Source organism: Castanea sativa, chromosome 9 (genome assembly GCF_040712315.1).
Source record: "Castanea sativa cultivar Marrone di Chiusa Pesio chromosome 9, ASM4071231v1".
Classification (NCBI taxonomy): domain Eukaryota; kingdom Viridiplantae; phylum Streptophyta; class Magnoliopsida; order Fagales; family Fagaceae; genus Castanea; species Castanea sativa.
Genome location: NC_134021.1, coordinates 13,691,430 through 13,704,916, shown reverse-complemented (window position 1 = coordinate 13,704,916; position 13,487 = coordinate 13,691,430). Strand labels below are relative to the sequence as shown.

Genomic DNA, 13,487 nt, shown 5'->3' with positions numbered 1-13,487 from the left:
CTTTCGTTTTCTTTAAGCTTTTGTGACATCAGTTATTTTCGTCCTTCATTTCTCTTCTTTCTTTGTTCTTTTCTTTCTTTTTTTTCCTCGATCATTGGCATTGTTCACAGGTATTGTTTATTTGTAATGTTCATATTATTTTTTTTTTAAATCTATTTTTATTTTTTTTCTTCTTTTTACAACCATAAATCTAACTTTTTCTCTCTTGTACCCTAATCTTTCTTCTAAAAAGATTCTAAACTCCAAAATCCACAAATCCTCTTGAACCTTAACCCACCATAACCACATATAGAAAAAAAAATTATTATTTGTCATGCACCAAGATTTTGTTGCCCCATGCACTTGAATAAATTATCCAATTTTAAGGTTTAGGATTTTGGTCAAATAATATATTTTTGGTAGGGGTGGCAAAATCTAACACGACCTGCGAACCCAACACAACTAACCCTTTTATGAACAGGTCATGGGTTGAGGCTAAATCGGTTCAAGCTATATTCGGGTTGACATGGCTAACTTGTTTAATAAACGGGTCGTGTTCATGTTTAACATGCGGACTCATCTGACCTGTTTAACCCGTTTAGCTTATAAAATTATTAGTTATTTTAATATTATTGTTTAATTAATGGTTGTTTTTATATGTTTATTACTATATTTATAGTTGTAATTATATTTTAATTTTAGATATATGAGAATTGATAAAAATTATATAGGTTTGGTATGACCTATTAATCAAATAGATTATTAAATGAGTCATTTGTGTTGACATTTACATGACTTGTTAATTAAACGAGTTAAGCGTGTCGGATCGGGTTGGGTCGGATCGACCTATTTAATAAGCCTTATTTGGGTTGAGGATTCCTGACACGTCTACTAAATAGGTCAAGATTGAGTCAACCCATATAGCTAAATACTCATGATTTGACACGACACGAACCCGACCCGCAAACACGAATTGCCACCCCTAATTTTTGGGAAAACTAAACCATGTAGTTTAAAGGTGTAACAAATTAAACCATATAGTATCAAAAGTAAAAAATAAACTTCAAATTTTCAAAAGTAACAAACCAAACCATATTATTTCAAAAGTAACAAATAAACCTATAATATTTTAAACCTTGGTACATATTAAATTCTAAATACAATGAGTTTAATTTGTTACTTTTGAAACTCTATACTTTAATTTCTTACTTTTGAAAATATAGGATTTAATTTGCTACTCTTTAAAATTTTAGAATTTAATTTTTTATTTTTGAAACTATAGGATTTAATTTATTATACCCTTAAACTATAGGATTTAGAATGTATTTTACCTTATATTTTTTTAAGGGGAAAATTATGCCTTTAGTCACTGAAATGTGGCGTAAGTTCAGTTTTGGTTACTCAAATACAAAAACTTTGAATTTAAATTTTATAAAGGGAAAATTTTGATGCTCAATTTTATTTATTTATTTATTTAGTATTTACAAGAGTGACAAGTAGTAGGTTCGAGTTCGGAAAAATCAGCCTAAGACTACCTACCAACCTTAAAAGTTTTATGCATTGGGTATGATTTTTTTACATATACTTAGACACCCTTTTAAAGGGACCAAATTAAACCAATCACATATTTAAAAGATCAGAATCAAATTTCCGTAAATTTTAGGGATGAAATTGTTCCTTTTTTTAAATTTGAAGGACCAAAATCAAACATTAGCCCAATTGTAAAGAACCAAAGATCAATTGCCCTCTTTTAAAATGTTCTAAACATGCTCATAGCTAACTCTAATAAGGGTCCGTTTGTCCTTGCTGCAGGGATTCAAGAGGATTATTATGAAGGCAAAGCATTGCTAGAATGGCAATATTGCGAACTCGTAATAATTATGACCAGCAAAGGAGAAGTGAGAAAGGCATTTTGCCAAACATATCTGCTGCTGATATAGACATGTTGGTTTGGTGGAAAGGACTTGCCTTGGACCCTTGCAATCCAAAAGCAACCGAGTATTCATTTCGAAAATTTTGGAATCAAAGTCTCAAACTCCGGAATTCATTGTTTTCATGTAATGGGGAATGTCAGAAGGTAAGAGCTCAACTAAAAGTGTTTGCTTTTTTTTCTTATTTTTTCTTTAGAAGAAATTATGATGAAGAAATGAATAAGTAAACAGATTAGATAAATGGTTCTAACTAAATACAAACCCTTCAACCTAAAAGGTAAATAAATGAAAATAAAAATTTATTGAATGTTATTGATAATAGACTTTTAATTTTTAATTTACAACATAGGTGAGGGTTCAAGTTAGTTCAATTCAATTTGTATTTTTTTTTTTTTTCGTTGAACAAGAGACTTGAGTTTTAGAGATAGCAAAAATTCTCGACCTGCTTGGCCCACCCAGCCCCACTCTGCCCTGCATGGATTTTCCCCACCTGAAAAGTTGATGGGATTGAACAAGTTTTTCTCACCCCACCCCACTTTGTAAACGAAGAGCAAATTAAAGACGGATGGAAACATTATTTTGATAAACTTTTAAATTGAAACAATATGAAAGATTAGAATGATTTTGTTAAACTAATGGAGGATAGAAACCATAGGTTTATTTGAAGAATTGGGATGATTGAGGTAAATGATGCATCAAGGAGAATGCAAATTGATGCAGCTATGGAAGATTAATTTGTTATTACTTTGCAAATTTGCCTATTCAAGAATTATTTTGTAGAGTCCACACGTGAAGTTCAATTGAAATAAAGGTCGTGTGGTTTTAAAGGTTTATGTATGTGTTATATGGGTTTTTAATTTATTAGTTATATGGTCACTTTTGTAGTCTGGGGAAAATCTGGAATTTTACAATTCCAGCAAATTAAGGGCAGTTTGATGCTTTAGTTAAGTCTAGAATTTTCTAAAAGATCCTTACTTGTAAGTATCTTAAGTATTAGTTTTTTAGGTCCAAGTTTGCCTTTTATTACATTTTTATTTTACTACTCATACTAGGAGTTCTAATATTGCTAGAATAAGGAAGAGTCTTTATATATATATGTGTGTGTGTGTGTGTGTGTGTGCGCGCGCGCGCGCGACGTTATCAAAGATAAATGGAGTTAATTAATAAAATTGAGTATTTTGAGAATTGGGGCACATCGGTTTTATGGCTCTCTCTCTCTCTCTCCCCCTCTCTCTCTCTCTCTCTCTCTCTCTCTCTCTCTCTCTTATATGGTACTTTTCACAAATATTGTTTATACAACCCCTAAACACCATAAAAACCTCTCTTTTTCTTATTCCTTACAACCCCAAATCAAGCTCTTTCTTTTACCTACCAAAAAACTATCATTACATAACTCATTAAACCACCTTTTTATTTCCTCTCACAACTTTAACCTTTTCCTCAACAATTCCAAACCTTAAATCAGCAAATTCTCTTAGCCCCATTTGGAAGTGCCTGGGTTATGTGGGTTGTATGCTAGTTAACAAGCATTTTCAATAAGACTTTCAGTGTTAACCAGATACCATAGTTAGTGGAGGTGTAGTAATTTAATACCTATTTACAAGAACAAATGGGGTATTAAAAATTGTACAAATTACCGTGGAATTAATCTTATGAGTAATACTATGCAATATATGAATATATATATGTGCGCGCGCGTGCGTGTGTGGAGTATAACTAGTGTAAGAACAAGTAGAGGCATCATAAGTGAGTTTCCTATCATTATAGGTTTGCATCAAGGATCCGCATTAAGTCCACATCTCTTTGTACTAGTGTTGGATCACCAAATCAATTTAAGAGGAAGTCCCTTCTTCTTTTTTTCTTTTCTTTTTTTTTTGGCAAATGATATAATTCTAATGGATGAAACAAGAAGTGAACTTACTGCCAAGTTAGAAATTGGGCCTCTAGAATTTAAAGGCTTTCGATTATGTAAGACTAAAACAAAAAATAAGGAATGTAAGTTTAGTAAAACTAGAAATAAATATAAAAAGATGGTAAGACTTGATGGTCAAAAGATACAAAAGATAAAGAGTTTCTGATATCTTAGATCAATAATCCATAAAGATCAAGAGATCAAAGATGATGTGAATTATAGGATAAAAGCATGGTGGATAAATTGGAAAAGTGCATCAGGAGTATTGTGTGATTATAGAATACCTATAATATAGGGAAAATATTATAAAACCCCTATTTGGGGTGAACAACCACCAATCTGAATCGGCGATCCAAGCTAGAGCCTAGCTAATGGAACCACAAGATTAGGCTGGTGACAATGAAGGTGAAGGTGGTCAGAGGAAGTGCTAGGTTTTTTACATCGATCGATATGGTTGTCTGCAAATATTTTTGGATTCCTACAAAAACTAAACTGACCAATATATTTCTAAATTTCCCTATATCCCCCCCCCCCCAATCTATTTTACACGCACCCCTTTTATTTTTTGTTTCTCCCCACTCAACCTAGCTTTTCAACCTTGTCAAAATTTGTAATGTAGCTAGAGATTGAGAAGTAGAAACCTGAAGGACAGTGTCGCTGAAGATTAAGACTTTCTCATGCTCTCGCCGATGTTGCTAGAATTTCGATCCAACAGCGCGACGAAGATTCTCATTTTAAGAATTCAAACAACTTCAAATAAAAAAAACCTCCAACACCAACCACATCGAACCATGTTCAACCCTAATTGCTATAAGTCCAACTATGCTGTATTGAATGTTGGGCTGGTAAAAAGTAACATATTCATAAAATGAGTATAGCTTAAATGAGAATATTATGATGGATAAGTAGAAATATACGGAAAGATAGAATTTGAAATGAGGAAAATCGCTTAAAGATAAAGGTGGCCCTTATTGATGAGAGAGAGAGAGAGAGAGAGAGAGAGAGATGATTTTGTCATGTTCATAGGAGAGCAATTAATGCACCATTAAGAAAGAGTGAGTTTATTTAAGTTAAGGGAATGAAAAAAAAAAAAAAAAGAGTAGAGAAAAACCAAAAATACATTAGTAGAGATAGTTAAAAAGGACATGTCAATTAAGGAAATAATAGAGACTATAACTTCAAATAGCTTAGAATTGGAAAAAACCAAAAAAAAAAAAAAAAAAAATGACCTGGTCTAATTAATCAGTTGAATATCTATAGTCAACCCCAAAATTTAGGGCTAAAGCTTTGTTGTTGTTGTTATAATTTTTTTATACAAAATTAAAAAATAATAATAATCATTATGTAACGGACACTATAATATCAAATCTATCTATCAAAGACTTATGGCCCAACTTAAAAGCTCCTAAAAAATTTTAAACAAAACCTAGTTGATACCCTACCATTAAGGACTCATATAAGACTGGAAATGCTCTTGGTTTCATTTACTTAATACCCTACCATTTAAGGACTCATATAAGACTAGAAAAGCTCCTGTCAACTGAATTGGAATTGCCTACTTCCTCAACTTAAATTATATGTTTTTCGCAATTTACAAACATGAAATGCTCTTGGTTTCATTATCTTTGAAACTTCAAAACCTGTCTTTAAAGTCATTCAATTTTAGCCATTCCTAACAAAACAACCTTTTCCCTTGCTTTTCTTCAGAGAAAGCGGAAATTTGAACAATTTGTAAAAGGTACAAAGTTGAAAGCTGCTTCTGCATTGCCTAGTAAGGAATCTGATAATCGGAAAAAGGTCTTAAACTCACACAGTTCAAGCAGTGCATTGACTTTTGAGTATAGTTATCATGGAGAGAAAGTGAATACCATTACCAATATTACCTCTGCGGATGATAAAACAAAATTCAGTTCAGTAAGTAAGGCTCTTTCTCCGTTATATGACACTGATGGATCCGTTAATGGTCCAAACCTACTGAGTTCAGAAAATTTGACCACACCAGTGGTAAAAAATTTCAATGATTTGGTTCATAGTCCAGATTCATCAAGTTTAGAGGAGCCAAACCAGAAAGTTCAACAAGCATTGGGGATCATCAATAGTGATGATGTTCAAAAATCGGTACCCGTGGTTGATTTCATTGATTCACCTCAGCATTTTTGTTCAGGTTACAGAGATAAAAACCTTAAACAGATTATAAGGTTGGTTTCTAATGGAGGTCAACCCCCAAGACCTGTTATTCCTATTGGGTCAAAGTTCCAGGCTGAAATCCCAGAGTGGACAGGACTAGTTAACAGGAAAAATGTATATGGTGGTGCTGATGATTCAAAGAATTTGAAGTGGTTAGGCACCAGAATTTGGCCCATGAAAGGTAGAAGTGTAGAAACTAGTGTGACAGCAATTGGCAAAGGGAGACTTGACTCTTGCTCTTGTGTCTCGCCAGGCTCTGTTGATTGCATCAGAAGCCACATTCTCACAAAAAGGCTTCTTTTGCAATTTGATATTGGTCTTGCTTTTAAGAGTTGGAAGTTTGATGAGATGGGAGAAGTTGTTTCAAAGTCCTGGACATCGAATGAGGGACGAAAATTTGAATTACTTGTGAAAAAGAATCCACTATGGAGGGGAGCAAACTTTTGGGAGCTAGCCTTGAAGCATTTTCCATCCAAGTCCAAGAAAAGCATGTTGAGTTATTACTTCAATGTGTTCATTCCTAGACGTATGAGCCAACAGACCAGGTCTACCCCTGATGAAATTGACAGTGATGATGATCAGGCTGATAATGATGACGATTCCATTGAAGAATAGCATTGCATGTTGTAAATAATGTAAAGCTAGGATTGACGTTAAGCAGTTCCAAAAGATTTCAGAACTCCACACTCACCGTGGCCTAGTGTTTAGTTTGTAGATTGATGAGTAGGCTAACACCCTTTGGGTCAAAAATTTTGGTAGAATGTGTTTACAAATTACACCTTAACTAAAAACAACATTTGTAATATCAAATGAAATTTTAATACCAGCAAGTTTATTGCATTTAGTTTTATGTGTGAAATCAGCAATTTCATAGAGTTGTTGTTACATTTATAGTTTATGTTTGAGCAAAGAAACCTTTTAGCTGTCTGATTTATACTATAGCAAATTCCCTGTAAAATAATCAACGAACCTTTAAAATCTGAACAAGTTGATTTTGAATGAATTTCACACGGAAAACCGGTTTAGCATTATTGGTCTATGGCACTTGCTGCTTTCTACACTGCTGCTGTGTCAAAGTTCATTCTTTTCGACTAAGTCACAGAATAAAACTATCTTTTAATCTTTGCTTTTCATGAAAGCATTTAGTTTTCTCTTTTAGTATGAGCCGAGATCTCTGACAATTATTTCTTTACCTAATATCTTTCAAGGGTTAGAAAGGATTTGTTGTCAAACACAAGGCAACTTTTGACTATGATTATTTTTTAGACCAGTATAGTGAAATAACTGGAATATTTTGACCCATCACAGTTTTAGGGGTACCCTATCCAGTGTAAACACAGTTTTTAATCCACTTTTTTTTTTTTTCTTGTTGATTTGTTTACAATAGTATTTATCTCTTCCAAATTGTCCAACACATTTTTGGCACAAGAAAACATCATAATAAACCAGTACAATATAGAAACAAAGTCTTGGCAGATACAATTTCTATATCAAAAGGGGCATAAGCAACCCTCGAGGAGCATGCATGAGTACACAACCGTTGACAATTATGCTGTCAATTACCTTAAACAAATTATTACTTGCCCACTTGCCATTGAGGCTAATGGGGGAGTAACTTAAGACATGCCATTGGATTATGAGCCTCTCTTTCTTTTCTTTTTTTCCTTTTCTTTTTTTTCCCTTCTTTCTTTTCAATGTTTCTTCCTTTTTATCCTCCATGAAAGAGCATGTTGGGATGTTTCCTCACTTTTTGACTTTAGGGGCAAATTTGTTGATCATAGAGCTTTTACAAATTATAGAAAAAGGAAAAGCATTATCTCAAACTTAGTGAGAATAAAATGTTGATTGGTTTGATTCCTTCAGTGTACCCTAGTGGAGTGATAAAGATCTCAGTCCTTGAGAAATAATCATTGGCAAACTTGATTCCTATTGCGCTGGTGGGATTTGAGCCTACTAGAGTTTAAAGAGCTTCTTTCTGCATTTTGTGAATTTTGTGGTCAAATAAAATTGCATTTTTTTGCTAGGGAGGCATAATACACTAATACTTCCCAAAGATTTCATAGCCTCTAGGTTTTTCTCTTTACTTGATTTGCTTTTCTTATTTTTTATTTGCCTTTCCCACTTTTATCGTCTGGTCATACAGTTGGAGCTCTAGGTCCAAAATATACCCATCACTCAAAGGAAAATTAAGAAGCCCCACTTCAGGGTCAAAAGAATATCAAAGAAAAAACTAAGCCGAAAATCAAACCACCTGTAAAGTTGATTACTTTCAAGGTAAGGGAGAAATCCATTATCTGAAAGGATCCGTAGGTGCAAAAGGGAAAATAAATGAAACTAACAATGCATATGGGTGCAACCATACATGAAATTGAATGGGTATCATTGAATAAAATCTCTAATTGTTCTGTGCTAGAGAACTTAAGGCCTGTTTCAAATGATTCTAAACATTGGAATATCAAAGTCAACAACAAGCTTCTGTATCAATTTCGATACATGCAGGTATTTCATTCTGCTATATGATCAGTGAGACTACCTATAAAAAAATTTGCACTGTGTTAACAAAGAATAGTCAGAAAGAACTGTTTTTCTTAACTACAATATCTATACAGGGCTTGGAAGTCAAATACATAAGAAAGAAGAAAAAAAGTGGAGATTCTCACACATTCTCAACTATTTAGGGCCCACTCTACTGACTGACTGTTGAACTAATTCAGTACTTGCAAATGTTGCTATCTTCCTTGCACTTGATTAAAAAGGATTGTAAATTCCTCATTCCTGCAGCCTGCACAATCCCCTCATTAAATTTCCTCCGGCAAACTCAGCTACCAATTCAGGGCAAATTAACTGCTAAAACTCCTGAAAGTTTTATAATTGTCAGCAGCAGATGAAGGAAAGAAAGACACATTACTTGTGACAAGAGCAGAAGAAAATTAGCTTGAAATGATAAAAATGGAAAATAAAAAGAAGGAACAGATAAGAGTAAGTACCTGCCATACTTTCTAGACTTTGTAACATTATATAATGCTACAAATGATATGCCATCCATACATAGAAATAATATTTCAAGTCAATTAACTCGTGCTAAACTTGGACCAACTGTTTGCTTATATAGAAACTGAATCTTAGGGCAATCGAGGAACTGACTGAAGCTCCAATAAAAATTCACATTTAAGATTAAGCAGATGCTGAATGGAGAGGATATAGAAGTTAAATGGAATTCAATAAAGCAGCATGGTCAACACAACAAACAATATTAGAGCTCTCATGTTTGTTTCCTCCTTTTTTCAAGTTTAAAGTTCAGGATATTCAAGATACCATTTATCAATTGAGGGAACTCAACCAAATATTTTGAGGTCTGGATACTCCAATGTATAGTGATATTTGATTCTGAGTGGGGTCTAGGCCAAGATCATTCTACGGTTCAGAATAACTAAACCTACCTTTACAAATCATATATTCATATTACAAACACCAAGTAGTTTTCATAGGGGACCAAGGCCTGGAGCATGTCACATGTCACAAAGTTTGATTTATTGGTACTAAAGGAGAACAAGGTATCGACCATATCTACTGTTTTGTGCCAAAACATATTGTGACAAGCAGCAAACCTAGGTGGCATGAGCCCACATTATCGCCACTTTTGCCAAAATGCATAACATGCCAAAGACTAAGAAAACATACTCCAATATGAAGTCTTGAAACCCTCACCATCAACAAACTTTGTGAAGCATAAAGACAGAAAAAGAAACCAAATATAATTATTGGCCATATTCCTATACTATATGTCCCAACCTTTTCTGGTAAGAAGAGAAACTAACTTAGAAACTGAAGGGAAATATTCAAGCTAATTGAATAACAGTATAGATAGAGACAATATAGTATAAGGAACAAAAAAATAAAAACACTGAAATCCTTGTTATTTTGAGTGATCTGATCGAAGAAGCATGCTCTACTCACAGGAAATGAACAATGCAAAGGGTGCTTTTATCCAACCAACCAACCAACTAACCATCAAGAAGAATTACATAAGCATGTGTGGTATTACACAACAAATGCAGCAAAAATTAATAACCATCAAACCCCCAAAAGAAAACACCTTATATTGGAACAAAATTCAGTACAATCGCAATACGCTTCTGGCGATAGAATGTGCATGATTCGACCTACTTTTCACGGACCCCCCATTCCTCCTGTTGCTGCTGCTGCTGCTGCTCCTCATCGGAGTCAAGTAGAACCTCAACAAACCATTATCGATGTTGTTAGGCGAATACCTTGCACTCCTATTCCTTTCCAACACAAACTCATCCCTCTTCTTTTTCCCATTCCCATTGGCCTCCCACCCACCATTCTTCCTTAAACTCCCAAATCCCCCAAGACCACCACCGCTGCCGCCACCACCACCACCAACTCCAACTCCAACTCCACCACCAATACCAAAGTTATGTGAAGAATTCCTCCAACTCACACTGCTATTGCTTCTAAACACCTTTCTATTAAAAGCACCTCTTGATTCTTGCCAAGACTCCGAAAGAGACCTCTCCACCCCATTTGCTCTACTACTATACCTATCATCATCCTCTTCTTTATTCCCACCACCTTTCCTATGAATAAAACCCCATATATTCCAAGCCTTGCTCCACCTCTTTGACTTCTTATTAGACTTCCCAACCACCGAATTCCCATCTCTAAAACCCAATTCAAAGCTCTCCGAACAATCATCCCTCATCGAATTCGAATTCGAATCCCTCTCCCTCTCCGGTGCTACTAATTTCGGCCCATTGAGGTAATCCATAACACTTGTAGTAGTGGTAGCAGTGGACGCAACAGTAGCAGGTGACACCTTTGAATTTGCACTAGCATTCGAAACCGACTTCAATTCATCAATCTCCGCCACCACCGCCGCTGCCGTCTTCCTTATCGAGCTAGACCGGTCTAAACTCCTCCGCCGCCTCGAAGACGAGTCCGAATAATAGTCCCTCGTCTGAGCTGACCCACCCGGCACCACAGAAAACCCCATCATCTCCTCGTCACCGCCCGGGTCCTCAACCGGAATCTGAGTATCGGTCCTCACAACATGAACCGGAGGAGGAGGAGGAAGAGGAGGAGGGAGAGGAGGATCCTCCACAACCGAAACCATAGTGGGCATTCTAGGAAAAGTTCGACCAATCAAATAGCCATCCCAAGAAGCTCTTGGCTCATCGAAAGACATTCGAGGATCATCGAAAGACATTCGACCAGCTTCGAACGACATCCGATTCGCGTCCAGTGAGAATCTCGGGTCTGTATCGCAGGATCGGCGCCCGTACCCGTAATCGGCGATTTCCGACTGGGTTTCCCGGAACTGCCTTCCGATCGGCTTTTCCACCGGCAATGTGGCGGACCCGCCACCGCCATTCCTTCGTTTCTTCAGCTTCTGCTTTTGTCTCCACTTCTGCAACTTCTTGCTGAACACCGACGCCGCCGACCAGAAACTCCCGGCGATTTCTTTGAAATCTCTGCCGGAATTTTTCTTGGTATTCACGTCGAGATCTATGTGGTCCTTCATAGGCTTCAAGTCTTCTTGTTCTGCTTCTGGGTCTAGTTCTAGCTCTGGTTCTGCCTCTGGTTCTATCTCTGGCTCCGTCTCCAACTCTTCCTCCTCTTCTTCAACAATTTCCTGAACTCTGTCTTCCACTACATTTGAAATCCTTGGTTCCTCAGCTACTGCCTTACCATTGTTCGAGTCGGTCTCGGACTCGGACTCAGACTCGGTCTCAGTGTCTTCCAAGACTGGATTTTGAACACTTGAGGAAGCTAAATTTCTTGAATCAACCAAAGAAGTGGAACCAGAAAAAGAAGCTTCTTGATGTTGTTGTTGTTGTTGCTGTTGCTGTTGTTGTTGGTGGTTTTGTTGATGTGGGTCTTTTTGCTTAGCTGGGTTGCGCTCGTCGTCTTGAGTGAAAAGATTCCAAAGAGTGTTTCTGACTCGAACGTCACAGGACTTTCTCTGTGGCTCAAAAACCCCAGAGAAACCCTCGTTGTTCTTCGACGCCGAAAACGACTTGGTTCTCCGAAGCTCAGGAAAGAAGGAGTTCCTGTTACGACTACTATTGCTGCTGCTGTTATTGTTGTTGTTGGAGTTTTTGAAGATGGATTTAAGGGCTGAAGAAGTAGCGGTGGGGGGTTTGTTGCGAGAGGAGGAGGAAGTGGAAGCGGTGGAGGAATTTGGGTCCAAAACGGCAAGTCGTTCGCAGAGGCATGAGGGGCAAAAGCCAGTGAAGTGCTCTTCTGGGTGACGTTCACAGGAAGTGGATGGTCTATGTGGTTGTGGTGGTAGCGGTGGTAGTGATGCTGCTACTGCGGTTGCTGCTGCTACTGTTTCGGTTATGGGATTCATTAATTTTGAACTCTTAAAAGAGTTTTGGTTTTGGTTTTTGTTCTGCTATTGTTGCTGTTGTTGTTGTTGTTGTTGGGCTTGATATAATTAGTGTGATGATAATAATAATGCACACTCTGCTGCTACTTCTCTTGCTGCTTCTCATGAGTCCAGTAGAGTGGCAAATGAGAGAGAGAGAGAGAGAGAGATTTGTGTGTGTGTTTGTCTGTTTTTCTTTACTGTTTGGTTTCAACGGACAGTGAGGAAAGTGAGTGAATGTGAGTGTGAGAGAGAGAAAGAGAAAGGAAAAGAAAATATGATATTATTATGAGCAGAGAAACAACGGGAAAATGGAAATAGGGAATTTTTAGGGGATGCCATGCCCCACACGCTCTCCTTTCTTTTTCTCTCTCTCTCTCTCTGTGTATAGTGTCTAGGGGCACTCGCTACTGAAAAGACAATTTTGGGCCTATGTGTCTCTAGGTATATCCTTAACCCGAGGTTTGTTTTTGATTTTCCAGGAACCTGTTTGTTTGCCAAGAGGCCGACGATTCATTGAACTCAAAATGGGATTCAGAAATCTGAATAGAATATATAAAAATAATTTCCTTTGTGTTTTACTCTCTATTCACATTATATTTGTATGCTACTAGTCTATCATGTGAGTCTTTTGGGTAAATATTGGTAAAAATGAAATTTTTTGGGGTTATAGTCACTGTTCGAAGTTATTTGGGAAAATGAGGAGAGAGAGTGAATTTCGGCAACAGTGTTGCCGAAATTCGAAGAAAAGTATGAGAGAGAAAATCGGCGAGGAGAGAAATTTTGAGAATTTCGGCAACATGTCAGAAATTCCTTAAACCCCGCCCGCTTCAGTGCCCATGCGGGTGAGTGCCAAAAGCAAAAAAATAAAAAAGGTTTGTGGCAATCCCATTGCCGAAAATGGAGGGAAAAGAAAAAAAAAAAAAAAAAAAAAGAAGAGAGAATTACAGCAATGGGATTGCCGAAATAGGGGGGAAAGAAAAAGAAAAAGAAAAAAAAAAAAAAAGTGGCCATGTAGTGCCGAAATAGGAAAAAAAAAAAAGGAAAATTCGCAATGGGTTGCCGAAATAGGGGGAAAAAAAAA

General features: G+C 36.4%; 2 protein-coding genes across 3 annotated transcripts; one reads left to right on the top strand and one right to left on the bottom strand.

Annotated features, from left to right (window-relative positions):
* Positions 1-4,613: 4,613 nt before the first annotated feature.
* On the top strand, positions 4,614-6,828 carry LOC142608780 (uncharacterized). The gene is made up of 2 exons (XM_075780461.1): positions 4,614-4,667; positions 5,530-6,828. Exons 1-2 carry the CDS (start codon positions 4,614-4,616, stop codon positions 6,622-6,624), a joined length of 1,149 nt encoding a protein of 382 aa, XP_075636576.1. The 3' UTR covers positions 6,625-6,828.
* Positions 6,829-8,240: 1,412 nt separating this feature from the next.
* On the bottom strand, positions 8,241-12,697 carry LOC142610721 (protein OCTOPUS-like). Of its 2 annotated transcripts, XR_012839864.1 has the most exons (3): positions 10,106-12,697; positions 8,670-8,865; positions 8,241-8,542 (listed from the first exon to the last, which is right to left on the bottom strand). XR_012839864.1 is itself a non-coding variant. In XM_075782639.1 (2 exons), the coding sequence occupies exon 1, from the start codon at positions 12,383-12,385 to the stop codon at positions 10,124-10,126; it is 2,262 nt and encodes a 753-aa protein (XP_075638754.1). In that variant the 5' UTR covers positions 12,386-12,697; the 3' UTR covers positions 8,241-8,865; positions 10,106-10,123. The 2 variants fall into 2 exon arrangements, 1 of the variants encoding a protein (XP_075638754.1); XM_075782639.1 differs by having other exon boundaries at positions 8,241-8,865.
* Positions 12,698-13,487: the final 790 nt, after the last annotated feature.

Bases quoted from the DNA above. Each gene is read 5' to 3' on its own strand.
- LOC142608780 (XM_075780461.1), top strand. From the start codon at position 4,614: ATGTTCAACCCTAATTGCTATAAGTCCAACTATGCTGTATTGAATGTT. The intron at 4,668-5,529 runs GTAAAAAGTAAC...GCTTTTCTTCAG, and splicing joins CTGTATTGAATGTTGGGCTG to AGAAAGCGGAAATTTGAACA.
- LOC142610721 (XM_075782639.1), bottom strand. From the start codon at position 12,385: ATGAATCCCATAACCGAAACAGTAGCAGCAGCAACCGCAGTAGCAGCA.